Below are 14,662 nucleotides of genomic sequence, written 5' to 3'. Positions count from 1 at the left end.
CAGTATTGGGAATAACTACACCTAGACTAAATGCAGCTCTCTGATCCTCTAATAAATCTTAAAAGCAACACACCAAAAGATCAAACTGTCTCCAAGTTAACTGTATCCCTGAAAAAAGCTCAAGAATAATTACAGGATTACAAAAGTTTCTAGCACCCAACGAGGTACGAATCCCAATGTCTGGCGTTCGGTCCGAGGGCCAGGCATGAAAAGCAGCAGGAAAATATGATCCATGATCGGAGAGGCCGGGATCAACTGACGGAAACAAATCCGGACCTAACACAGACACCAGAATCCACAGACAAGGACCTTACAACAAATACTGTGATTGTGCTCTGTATGTCCCAAAAATTAAGTAGAGATGTAGATGAGATTTTTAAAGACCCAAAATCAAGCTTCTAGGGATAAAAACTATACTATCTGAGAAGAAAAATACACTCAATGGGATTAACAGCAGATTAGGCACTGCCTGAGAAACCATTAGTGAACTTGAACGGCTAGCAATAGAAAGTATACACAATGGCCAGGCGCGGTAGCTTATGCCTGTAATTCAGCCTTTTGAGAGGCTAAGGCGGGAGGATTGAGGCCAGGAGTTTGAGACCAGCCTGGGCAACAAAGTGAGACCCCGCCCCTACAAATAAAAAGAAAAGAAATGAGCCGGGCGTGGTGGCACTGCCGTCCCAGCCCCAGTCCAGGCAGTCCACAGGCAGGCCCGGCACTCCACCTCCCAGACTACAGGTGTAGCCTGCAGTCCCAACTACTTGGGAGGCTGAGGCAGGAGGATTGCTGGAGGCTAGGAATTCAAGACCAGTGTGGGCAACATGGCAGGACTCCATGTCCACAAAAAATAAAATTAGGCCAATTATGGTGGCTCACGCCTTTAACCCCAGCACTTTGGGCGGCCGAGGCGGGCAGATCATGACGTCAAGAGATGGAGACCATCCTGGCCAACATGGTGAAACCCTATCTCTACTAAAAATACAAAAATCAGCTGAGCATGGTGGTGCGTGCCTGTAGCCCCAGCTACTCAGGAGGCTGAGGCAGGAGAATCGCTTGAACCTGGGAGGCGGAGGTTGCAGTGAGCCGAGATCGCGCCACTGCACTCCAGGCTGGCAACAGAGTGAGACTTCGTCTCAAAAATAAATAAATAAATAAAAAACAAAATAAAATTAGCTGGGCGTGGTGGCACATGCCTGTAGTCCCAGCTACTCAGGAGGCGGAGGTGGGAGGATTGCTTGAGCCCAAGGTGTTGAGGCTGCGCTGACCCGTGAATGTACCGCTGTACTCCAGCCTGGGCAACAGAGCAAGATGTTGTCTCTAGGAGAGAAAAAACAAAACAAAACAAAAAAAACGCCAAAGTGGCTATGCTAATATCAAATCAGACTTCAAAGCATAGAATTTCACCAGGGATAAAATCATTTCATAATAATAAGAGTCAATTCATCAAGTGGACACAAGAATTCTAAATTATATAGATATTTAATAATACAGCTTTGAAATACATGAAGCAAAAACTAATAGAACTGCAGAGAGACAGAGAAACTTACAATTATTACAGTTAGAGATTTCAATATCCCTCTCAGTAAATGACAGAACAAGTAAACAGAAAAACAGTTAGGATATAGAAAAACTGAATAACACAATTTACCGACTCGACTTAATTGACATTTGTAAGACTCTGCCCAACAAGAGAATACACATTCTTTTCAAGTACACAAAGAATTTACCAAAAGAGACCATAATCTGGACATAAAATAAGACTCAAGGCTGGGCAAGGTGGGTCACTCCTGTAATCCCAGCACTTTGGGAGGACAAGGCAGGCGGATCATCCGAGGTCAGGAGTTTGAGACCAGCCTGGCTAACACGGCAAAACCCTGTCTTTCCTAAAAATACAAAAATTAGCCAGGCATGGTGGCAGGCACCTGTAGTCCTAGCTACTTGGGAGGCTGAGACAGAAGAATCGCTTGAACCTGGGAGGTGGAGATTGCAGTGAGCCAAGATCATGCCACTGCACTCCAGCCTGGGTGAAAGAGTGAGTCTCTGTCTCAAAGAAAAAAATAAAATAAAATAAAAATAAATAAATAAATAATTAAATAAATAAATAAAATAAAACAAAATAAGACTCAATACATTTAACAGGATTCAAGTCATACAAAGTATGTTGTTTGATCATACTAGAATTAAATTAGATATCAAGAACAAGATCTCTAGAAAATACCCACATTTGGCTGGCACGATGGCTCATGTCTGTAATTCCAGCACTTTGGGAGGCTGAGGCATGCAGATCACTTGAGGGCAGGAGTTCAAGACCAGCCTGGCCAACATGGCAAAACCGCGTCTCTACTAAAAATATAAAAAATTAGCCAGGCATGGTGGCGCACACCAATAGTCCCAGCTACTCAGGAGGCTGATGTGGGAGGATCGCTTGAACCCGGGAGGCGGAGGCTGCAGTGAGCCGAGATTGTGCCACTGCACTCTAGCCTGGGTGACAGAGCAAGACTCTGTCTCAAAAAAAAAAAGAAAAAGAAAAAGAAAAAAAGAGAAAATCCCCACATTTAAAAACTAAACACACTTCTAAATAACAGAATGTTAATGATGAAATTGAAAGGGAAATAAGAAAGTATTATGAATTGAATATGAATGAGAATATAACATATCCAAATTTGCTGGATACTTTTAAAGCAGTAGCTAAGGGCAAATTTATAATGCTACATGCCTATGTTAGAAAAAAAGATCTCAGGTCAATGAACTCAGCTTCCACCTTAAGAAACGAGAAAAAAAAATACAAAACCCAAAGTAAGTAGAAGAAAATATTAAAGATCAAAAGCATAAATCAATAGAATACAAAACATAAGAGAAAATCAATAAAACCAAAAGTTGCTCCTCTGAGATCAATAAAATTGATGAAACTCTCAAATTCTACAGACACTCAAAGGATAACAAGGAAACATATATGTATGTTATATAATATATATATGCTATAATTCCAGCACTTTGGGAGGCTGAGGCAGGCAGATCACTTGAGGGCAGGAGTTCGAGACCAGCCTGGCCAACATGGCAAAATCCTGTCTCTACTAAAAATATAAAAAATTAAATAAAAAAAGTAAATTTAAAAAATAAAAATTAAATAAAAATTAAATTAAATAAATAAATAAAAACTATATATAGTTTTGTTTTGTTTTGTTTCGAGACAGAGTCTCATTCTGTCGGCCCAGCTGGAGTGCCGTGGCATGATCTCAGCTCACTGCAACCTTCGCCTCCCGGGTTCAAGTGATTCTCCTGCCCCAGCTTCACGAGTAGCTGGGACTACAGGTGCGTGCCACCATGCCTAGATAATCTTTGTATTTTTTCAGTACAGACAAGGTTTCACCATATTGGCCAGGCTGGTCTCCAACTCCTGACCTCGTGATCCGCCCGCCTCAGCTTCCCAAAGTGTTGGGATTATGGGCGTAAGCCACAGCACCTGGCATTTTTTTTTTTTTTATGGGGTCTCACTCTGTCACCCAGGCTAGAGTACACTGGTGCCATCTCGGCTTACTGCAACCTCCACCTCCCGGGCTCAGGTAGCTGGGACCACAGGTGCAGGAGCCCCACCACATCCAGCTAATTTTTTGTATTTTTGGTACAGACTGGGTTTTATCATGTTGCGCAGGCTGGTCTTGAATTCCCGAGCGCAAGCGATCGGCTTGCCTCGTTCTCCCAAGGTGTTGGGATTACAAGTGTGAGCCACCGCACCCAGCTGGAAATATATTTTTTTAATCCATCTGATAATTTCTAATAATTGGGGTGTTTAGAATATTTATATTTCTATAGACTAATAAATTCAAGAACTTAAATGAAATTAAATTCCTTGAAGCACATAATCTACCAAAGTCTACTCAAGAAGGGTGCTTGAATAACCCTGTCTCTCTCTATTAAAGAAACTGAACTTACAGTTTAAGACTTTTCCATTAAAAAAAAAAAATCAGGCCCAGATGACTTCACTGGTGAATTCAACTGAACATCTAAGGAAGAAGTAATACCAAGTCTACACAAACTGCTGCAGAAAATTTAAGACAGAACACTTCCCAACTTATTCCATAAGGTCAGGGTTACTCAGGTATCAAAATCAGAGATGTAACAATAAAAGAAAACTAAAGAAAAATATATCTCGTGAATACTGATACAAAAATTCTAAACAAAGTAAATCAAATCAAAGGGATATAGCAAATCAAATCCAACAATATGTAAAAAGAATAATACATCATGACGTAGACTTATCCCAGAGATCCCAGATTGGTTTAGCACTCAAAAACCAATCAACGTGGCTGAGCGCAATGTAATCCCAGCACTTTGGGAGGCCCAGGCGGGTGGACCACTTGAGGTCAGGAGTTCGAGACCAGCCTGGCCAACATGGCAAAACCCTGTCTCTACTAAACACACACACACACACACACACACACACACACAAAATTTTAGCCGAGTGTGGTGTCATACACCTGTAATCCCAGCTACTCTGAGGCTGAGGCACGAGAATCACTTGAACCTGGGAGGCGGAGGTTGCAGTGAGCCAAAAAGGCACCACTGCACTCCAGCCTGGGTCATGCAATGAGACTGTCTCAAAAAAAAAAATCAATCAATGTAACTCACCATATTAACTAACAAAGAAAACCACATGATCATCAGATCATCAGCAAGCACAGAAAATGCATTTGACAAAACTCACCATCCATTTCTGATGAAAGCCCTCAGCAACTAGCAACAGAAATAAACTTCTTTACTTCTGATAAAAAGACTCTAAGAAAACCCTACAGTTAACATGACATTTAATGGTGAAAGTCTGAATGCTTTCTCCCTGAGATCAGGAACAAGACAAAGATAACGAGCAAGGCTGAAGATGTTTTCTAATGTATTAGCCATTTGTTTTCCTTCTATAGTGAACCATCTATTTTTCTCCAATGCCTGCTTTGCTAATGAAGTACTTTATTCCTTAATATGTAAAAAATTCAATAAATAGTAAAGATAGTAACCCTTTGTCAATCCTATGAGTTGCAAATATTTTATCCTAGTTTACACACTTTTAATTTTTTGCAATGGGGAATAGCGGACACTTGCTGTGTCCCCAGGCTGGAGGGCAGTGGTGCCATCACAGCTGACTGCAGCCTCAACCTCCCAGGCTCAAGTAATCCCCCCACCTCATCCTCCCAAGTAGCTGAGACTACAGGTGTGAGTCACCACACCTGGCTAAGTTTTTAAAAAATTATTGCAGAGATGGGGTCTTCTTGTGTTGCCCAGGCTGGTCTCGTCCTCCTGCACTCAAAGCAGTTCTTCCACCTCAGCCTCCTAAAGTGCAGGGATTACAGGTGTGAGGGACCGTGCCTGGTTTCCTATTTTTAATATGTAATTTTAAAATCTCAATGTAATCAAATATTCATTGTGAATTATTCCAATCTATTTGTGCAGCCTCTTCCTCTTGATTTTTGATGGTTTCATTTTCTAACTTGAAAAAATACATCTCAAATTTATTTTGGTGTCAAGTGAGGCTTTTATTTTTTGACTTGGTGTAAGGGCAAACAATCCTTTCCTTTAATGGGGCCAGTGATTTGAAGATTCTTTTTGCCTTTCTCTAGAATTGTCTAAAGTAATGATTTTTTTTCAGCTTCTTTTAGGATGCAAAGAAAAAATGGACTTTTTTTATTTCAATGTGCTTTTCTATACATTTTCATGAGAAAATTAAATCATTAGTAATTTCACCATCAAGAGATAATCACAGTAAAACAACGTTATATATTCAACTTGTTTCAACAAATATTTACTAAACACCAGCCTCAAGTTAGGCACTAGAACAAACATGATCTCTACCTTCACACAGTTTACTCATGGCTTAGCAGTAAATAGAGATAATTCTAAAAGCTACCAGTGCAGTGAGTGTTATCACAGGAGTATAGACTGCATAAGATAAATCTTAGGAAAACACGTTTCTCATTAATATTACAGATATCCTGTAGTATCCTATATTACTGTGATATCCTAGATTTTTTTTTAGTCTAGTATAACTGAATCTTTGTCCATTACTTTCTTACTTTTTTTGAGACAGAGTCTCGCTCTGTTGCCCAGGCTGGAGCGCAGTGGCACGATCTCAGCTCACTGAAACCTCCGTCTCCTGGGTTCAAGCGATTTCCCTGCCTCAGCCTTCTGAGTAGCTGGGATTACAGGCGCGGGCCTCTATGCCTAGCTACTTTTTGTATTTTTAGTAGAGATGGAGTTTTGCCATGCTGGCCAGACTGGTCTCGAACTCCTGACGTCAAGTGATCTACCTGCTTTGGCCTCCCAAAGTGCTGGGATTACAGGTGTGAGCCACCGTGCACCCAGCCCATTTGTCCATTGCTTTCTAACTGTGCCCTTTCTTCATACATCATTTCTTTAGAATTGAAAAAGCCTGACAGAATAGCCTGTAGCCTGGTTCCTAGACCTCAGAATCACTATCATTTTATTAACACTAACAAGTCAAACTGAATCCAAAAGGTAGAACTCCGAATATATAAAGAGGTATTCAGTTGAGTGCTACAACCTACGCCAAAGCGTTTTACCTTCATTATAGGGCACTGGATTGCCAATCTTCACTCCAACTGCTTCAGCTGACTTCAAAACTTCTAATTCCATCAAGATAACTACTCTCCTGCAAAAGCAGACAAACAGAAACAGGTTAGAAAAACAAATTCCGTTCAAATGATAAGCTACTCAAAATGCTTTCCCCGATGATCATTGTGATGAACTATTTTCCATTTGTCATCTGTTTACATAAATATTTCTCTTCATCTTTTGCCGCATCATTATCAAGTGATTGCAGGGTTTTCAGTTCCCAACTAGTTCCTTAATTAAAATGCAGTGTTCTCGCTACGCACCGTATCTTCAAGGAGCAACCGACATGGTAAGAATTTAGATTACTAAACACAAGAATATACGGCATAAAAAGAGATGAACTGTTTTCAGAAACACATACTTATGTCAACAATGACTTTTTCCCAGTGAAAACCAATTATGACAATAGATATTTTTAAAAATGTAATAATGACCCATTTTTAAGAACTTACAGTTCTTTTGCTTTTTAACTCTAATTAAAACCTTGTGATAACTTCCCAATGACCTTAGGCCACAAAGAAAAACCTGGGCCATGGCTTGCCTGGCCTGGCCTTGCTAAGCCCCCTCCCGCGCCGCTGCCTGCCCTCTGCCCTCTGCCCTCTGGCCTTCCTGTTTTCTTTCAGTTCCACCACATGCGACAGTCCCTCTTGCCACAAGGCCTTTGTCCGTGCTGCTCTGAGATTGCGGTGTTGTGTTCCTTCTCATTTTGCCTCATCTAAAATACTCATTTTTTAGCTCTCATCTCAAACAGCACTTCAAGAGACACTTCCTTAATCTCTAGTTGAGATCAGGTTGCTTTGTTCTAGTCTTTCCTACAGCCTTGATTTCTTTCCTTCAGAACACTCTGCTCCGTCTTAATTATATGTTCATTAGTGATTATTTTATTATTCTCTCTCTCTCCTACTAGACTGTACTGTCAATAAAGACAGGTATCCCTCAGTGCTTAATGAAGCAAATGGCCCACAGTTGTTGCTCAATACATACTTGATGAGCATATCACAATGTCTGCATTTTAAAAAGAAGGAATTTAATGGGAACATGACTGGAGGCAGGGAGACCAAGAAAAGAGACAAAATGACAGAGGCCTGAATGAGGTTAGTGGCAGGGGAGCTGAAGAAACAGGCCTAGGGCAATATTTAAGCAATAATTACCCAATTTCATCACGTTTTACACTTTAAATGGTCTGACTGCTGTTTTTGGATTTTTACATACAATCAATCATTTGTTTTAAATGGTCTGACTGCTATAATTTGGATTTTTACATACAATCAATCGGTGTGTGCTACCCTTATCAGGTTTCACATCAGAGTTTTAATAAGATAAGCCTGAAATTATCTGTTCCTGAAAATGGTATCTAGATTCCCTGTAATAACTATCTGATACTTAGTGGCAGATATTTAACTACTTTCCAAATTATACAAATCACTCCAGAACATATAAAAATAGAAGGCCTATGAATCATTTAGTATGACTCTAATACTAAAACCTAAGACAAAACACACACACAAAACCAAAACTAATTTCATCCTGCAATATCCCATAAATCCTAAATATCAGCAAGATGAACCTAGCAGCATATTAAAAGAATACACTAATATCAACTTACAGAGAATACAGATGACAAGGACACATTAAGTGACTTTACAGGGATGCAATCAGCCAAATCCAGACTGGGGGAAACTGCACAAGGTGAAGGATAAATGACCTTGTTTCTTCAGCAAATAAACAGTAAAGGAGAAAAAAGGCAGACGCAGAGCCTACAGATTCAGAGAGACTTAACAGGCCATCAATCTACCGTCACAGGAAACTTATTTTGGATTCTGATTCATATAGATTGTGCGGGCAAACACACACACACGCACACGCACATACACACACACACATACGACAAGATGGAAATACAACACGGACAGGGTATTTTTTTAGGTGTGAAACGGGATAGTGTCTTTTTAAGAGTTTTTATCTTTTAAAAATACATACTAAAATATTTATGGATGAAATAATATGATGTCTGAGATTTACTTCAAAATTACAGAGGATAGTGGACGTTGAAAGGATGGAGATAGAGCAAAACTGGACAACAGATGACAATTTGGAGCTGAATGATGGGCTATATGGGGATTCATCAGACTACTGTGTATTCTGTCTACGTTTGTAGATGTTTAAAGTTTTCCAGAAAAAAGATTTTAAAAAAGAGAAAATTAGCAAGCTAAGAGAATTCTTTTTTTTTTTTTTGAGAGACAGTCTCACTCTGTCACCCAGGCTGGAGCGCAGTGGCACAATCTCAGCTCACTGCAACCTCCGCCTCCCAGGTTCAAGCAATTTTCCTGCCTCGGCCTCCTGAGTAGCTGGGATTACAGGCGCCTGCCACCACACCTCACTAATTTTTGTATTTTTAGTAGAGACAGGGTTTCACCATGTTGGCCAGGCTGGTCTCGAACTCCCCACCTCAGGTGATCCACCTGCCTCAGCCTCCCAAAGTGCTGGGATTACAGGCATGAGCCACCAGCACAGCCTAGGATTTTTTTTTTAAGGCAGGATTTATTGCAAGAATGAAACAAGAGTTGAATTATTAGGCAATCTTTTTTTTTTTTTTTGAGACGGAGTCTTGCTCTGTCACCCAGGCTAGAGTACAGTGGGGCGATCTCAACTCACTGCAACCTCCGCCTCCTGGTTTCAAGTGATTCTCTTGCCTCAGCCTCCCGAGTAGCTGGGACTATTAGGCGTGTGGCACCATGCCTGGCTAATTTTTGTATTTTCAGTAGAGATGGTGTTTCACCATGTTGGCCAGCCAGGCTGGTCTTGAACTCCCCACCTCAGGTGATCCACCTGCATTGGCCTCCCAAGGTGCTGGGATTACAGGCGTGAGCCACCAGCCTAGCCTAGGATTATTTTTTTAAGGCAGGATTTATCGCAAGAATGAAACAAGAGTTGAATATTAGGCAATCTTTTCTTTTTTTGAGACGGAGTCTTGCCCTGTCGCCCAGGCTAGAGTGCAGTGGGGCGATCTCAACTCACTGCAACCTCCATCTCCCAGGTTCAAGTGATTCTCCTGCCTCAGTCTCCTGAGTAGCTGGGACTATAGGCGTGTGCCACCACGCCTGGCTAATTTTTGTATTTTCAGTAGAGACAGGGTTTCACCACGTTGGCCAGGCTGGTCTCGAACTCCTGACCTCAAGTGATCCACCCACCTCGGCCTCCTAAAGTGTTGAGATTACAGGCATGAGCCACCATGTCCAGCCTAGATAATCTATTAAAATAGTTCATTATGTTAATGGATTAAAAACAAATATGATCATATCAAGATGCAGTAAAAGCTTTGAAAGAATTTACGAGCCATTTCTGATGAAATCCTGAGGACTTAAAAAATAAAACCTGCACCTGGTAAACTGCGTGTTTTTCCACGATCAACACTGCATTGAACAGTGAAACCAAAAGCATTTCCATGAAAATCAGGCAACTGCTGACATTACCATCGTCCAACAAAGTTTTGACAGTGCTGTCAATACAGTAAAATTAAAAAAAAAAACAACAAAATGACAAATATGAGAATAAGGAATGCCGGACGCGGTGGCTCACGCCTGTAATCCCAGCACTTTGGGAGGCCGAGGCAGGCGGATCACGAGGTCAGGAGATCAAGACCATCCTGGCTAACATGGTGAAACCCTGTCTCTACTAAAAATACAAAAAAATTAGCCGGGTGTGGTGGCACATGCCTGTAATTCCAGCTACTCGGGAGGCTGAGGCAGGAGAATCGCTTGAACCCGGGAGGCAGAGGTTGTGGTGAGCTGAGATCGTACCATTGCACTCCAGCCTGGGCAACAAGAGTGAAACTCCATCTCAAAAAAAAAAAAAAAAGAAAAAAAGAAAAAAGAGAATAAGGAGATAATGCAATTGTGTATCTAGAAAATCTGAAACCAAATGGACACATACTATTTTCTTGGATGAAAAGACTTAATATCAAACATTATCTAAAATTAAGAAAGTTATTTGCATTCCAACAAGACTTTTGCTTGCTTTTTTATTTTTTTGTTTATTTATTTTTGAGACAAGGTCTTGCTCTCTGTCGCCCAGGCTAGAATGCAGTGGCACTTATCACAGCTCACTGCAGCCTTGACTTGTGGGACTCAAACAATCTTCCCACCTCAGCCTCCGGAGTAGCTGGGATCACAGGCATGCACCACCACACCTAGCTAATTTTCAGATTTTTCGTAGAGACAGGGTCTCCCTATGCTGCCCAGGCTGGTCTCAAACTCCTGGGCTCAAACAGTTCTCCCACCTCGGCCTCCCAAAGTGCTGGGATCACAGGTGTGAACTACTCAGCCTTCCAAAGTGCTGGGATTCCAGGTGTGAACTACTGTGCCTCGCTGCTTGGTATTCTGGGCTTGGCAACTCTAAAATTCATATGGAGGAATAAATATAAGAACAGCCAACAGGCCAGGCGTGGTGGCTCACGCCTGTAATCCCAGCACTTTGGGAGGCCGAGGTGGGCAGATCATGAGGTCAGGAGATCGAGATCATCCTGGCTAACACAGTGAAACCCCATCTCTACTAAAAATACAAAAAATTAGCTGGGCATGGTGGTGGGCACCTGTAGTCCCAGCTACTGGGGAGGCTGAGGCAGGAGAATGGCGTGAACCCGGGAGGCGGAGCTTGCAGTGAGCCGAGATCGCACCACTGCACTCCAGCCTGAGCGACAGAGCGAGACTCCGTCTCAAAAAAAAAAAAAAAAAAACAGCCAACAAAAATTTGGAGGGAAAAAGTAAAGAAAGATGTTGTCTATAAACTACTAAATAGTCTACAGAGAAGTTTAACTGAAACTCTATGGAGTGTAATTTGAAGTACTGGCAAGAACAGGGAGAAACTCCACACGCGCTGTTGGCAGGGAGGTAAACTGGTGTATACACTTTGAACAATAGCCTCAAAAAATTAACCATAAAATGACCATTTAGCCTAGCAATTCCTTTCCTAGACAGATTATCTATAAAAGAAATGGAAACGTCTGTCCACAAAAAACTTGTACACAAATGTTCATAGAATTATTAGTAATAGCAAGCAGGCAGAAATAATCCGAATGCCCATCAACTAACGAACAGATACACAAAATGTGATGTATCTAGACAACAGAGGATTATTCTGCCATAAAAAGGAACAGGCTGGGTGCGGTGGCTCACACCTGTAATCCCAGGACTTTGGGAGGCCGAGGTGGGTGGATCACAAGGTCAGGAGTTTAAGGCCAGCCTGGCCAAGATGGTGAAACCCCGTCTCTACTAAAAATACAAAAAAATTAGCCAGGCATGGTGGTGCACATCTGTAATCCCAGCTACCCAGGAAGCTGAGGCAGAGAATTGCTTGAACCCGGGAGGCAGAGGTTGTAGTGAGCCAAGATGGCACCACTGCACTCCAGCCTGGGCAAGAAAAACTTGTCACCCAGGATGGAGTACAATGGCGCAATCTAGACTCACTGCAACTTCTGCCTCCTGGGTTGAAGCAATTCTCCTGCCTCAGCCTCCCGAGTAGCTGGGATTACACATGTGTGCCACCATGCCCGGCTAATTTTTGTACTTTTAGTAGAGATGGGGTTTCACCACGTTGACCAGGCTGGTCTCAAACTCCTGACCTCAGGTGATCTGCCTGCCTCAGCCTCCCAAAGTGCTGGGATTACAGGCATGAGCCACCGTGCCTGGCTGATAATTATTCTTTAAAATATTACTAGTACACAGTATGTTGACAAGCTTAATGGCAAACACTTCTTTTTAAATAACATGTTTATTGAGATATCATTCACGTACCATAATGAACTCACCCTTCCAGAGTGGATAATCCTATGGGTTTTGCATTTCGCAGTTATGCAAGCATCACCACTACCTCACTTTAGAACACTGTTGTCATTGCCAAAAGAAACCATGTGTACAATGGCAGTCACTCCACACTCTACCACCCCTGAGAACCAGTCATTGAATTTGTTTCTATGGATTTGTCTATTCAGAGATATGCTTTTTGTTTTTTTTTCTTTTGGAGATGGGGTCTTGCTCTGTAACCGAGGCTGGAGTCTCGGCTCACTGCAACCTCCGCCTCTTGGGTTCAAGCGATTCTCCTGCCTCAGCCTCCTGAGTAGCTGAGATTACAGGCCGCACCCACCACCACGCCCAGCTAATCTGTATATTTTTAGTAGAGATGGGGTTTCACCATGTTGGCCACGATGGTTTCGATTTCCTGACCTTGTGATCTGCCCCGCCTCAGCCTCTCAAAGTGCTGGGATTACAGGCCTGAGCCACTGTGCCTGGCCAATAGATACTCTTATATAACATTTATGAGTATAATTGGTATACTTTCCACAGATGTCCTTTGACCCCACAATACAAATTCTAATAATCTGTTATTCAGAAATAAAAGCATAAACACGTTAAGATAAAGTACAAGGATGACTGCTCAAGTCCTGTTTAGAATAAACCTGAATGATCACCAAAAAAGCAAGGAGTAAATAAACCCAGCCGCACACACAGGCTCTCAGCAGAGGTACAAAAGAATATGAGGCAAGCCTGCAAGCTGAGGCAGTGCCATCAGGCAAAGCCCAGGGGAGCGGAGCTGTCTCCGTGACTGGAGAGAGTGGGCTGTGAAGTTTCCCAGCAAGGACTGCACTCAATCCCAGCAACGCTTCCCCCCTCTCCCACAACCATGCCCTGGAGGACAGAAAAGTGGCTGCAAAGCACCACTTAAGCGCTCCAAGGTAGCCTGGAGTGGAAGATAAAAGGTCCCAAGCGAGAAGGTTGGCAACATGTACCTAGCCTAGACTATGTCAGAGCAAATACCAAGTCTGGACAGGACTGTCCACATTAAGCATGAACAAAATAAAAAGGGATGATGACAAAGCAACAATACAATACACAACAATGCATAAAAGGGAAAGCAACAGGGAGGCAAAGCCGACTAAAGAACCCACTCTGGAAGAAAGTACAAGCCAAGAAAAGGAGTGACACTTCCCAAAAGTGATTGGCAAAATAAGTACGACTATATAAATCCAACAAATTAACAGTCAAAAGATGAGCTAAAACAAGAGACTAAGAAGAAAAGGGAGCTTGAACAGCTAAGAAAAAAACAGAACAAAATCAATACTATTATACATCTAATAATTTATAAAGATTGAGGAGTAGAAGAGAGAAAACTAAAAACTGTACTATTATGTTGGAAAACCTCGAAGCAAGCCAATGCATCCATCAGAAAAAAGGTTAAAGTAAAGACCTATGTGGAGATCAAAGTTATCTACAACGTATGTAAAAACTGGAACTCAATAAGTGAAATAGAAAACAACATTAAGGAATAACACACAGAAAAACTTCGTTGAAAAGAACTGAATCAGCAGACTGAACGAGCATACCACATACCAGAAAAAAAAAGAATATGGACGGCCGGACGCGGTGGCTCATGCCTGTAATCCCAGCACTTTGGGAGGCTGAGGCGGGTGGATCACGAGGTCAGGAGATCGAGACCATCCTGGCTAACATGGTGAAACCCCGTCTCTACTAAAAATACAAAACAAAATTAGCCAGGCGTGGTGGCGGGCGCCTGTAGTCCCAGCTACTCGGGAGGCTGAGGTGGGAGAATCACCTGAGCCCGGGAGGTCAAGGCTACAGTGAGCCCTGATGGTGCCACTGCACTCCCACCTGGGCAACCAGAGTGAGGCCTCAGGAGAAAAAAAAAAAAAAAAAGCAAAGCTTCCTACAAGAGAACAAATCAAACCAGGCTGGCCTTAAGACTTTTCCAGATCAACATTCAATGCCAGAAGACAAAATTCTGAGGGTAAAGCCACATAACCTAACAATAGACAGCCAGGCAAGTGGTCATTCTAGCATAAAGACCAACAGGCTGATAATGGGGAAGACGGCACCAAAGAGCCAGTCCAGAAAAAAGTTCTTGAGTGAAATCCAACCAACACAGAGATAAAGAGGTAGGAAAAAAGAACAGCTGGAGAAAATGTAAGAGTCCTAAAATCAGTATAACAGAATTTAAAAAACTAATTACTTAAACCTCTTAGTATTGT

The 14,662-nt window shown here is 42.1% G+C and overlaps 1 protein-coding gene across 1 annotated transcript in view; it reads right to left on the bottom strand.

The window, feature by feature from the left end:
- The window catches only part of RPA1 (replication protein A1), a 67,914-nt gene that overhangs the window by 37,209 nt on the left and 16,043 nt on the right, over positions 1 to 14,662 (bottom strand). The window contains exon 5 of the mRNA XM_031003518.3: positions 6,570 to 6,658. Coding sequence (XP_030859378.1) covers positions 6,570 to 6,658 — 89 coding nt within the window. The remainder of the gene's footprint in view (positions 1 to 6,569; positions 6,659 to 14,662) is intronic.

This window comes from Gorilla gorilla, chromosome 19 (assembly GCF_029281585.2).
Source record: "Gorilla gorilla gorilla isolate KB3781 chromosome 19, NHGRI_mGorGor1-v2.1_pri, whole genome shotgun sequence".
In the NCBI taxonomy this organism is placed as follows: domain Eukaryota; kingdom Metazoa; phylum Chordata; class Mammalia; order Primates; family Hominidae; genus Gorilla; species Gorilla gorilla.
Note: the sequence above shows the minus strand (reverse complement) of the source record. Positions and strands in the feature narration are given on the sequence as shown.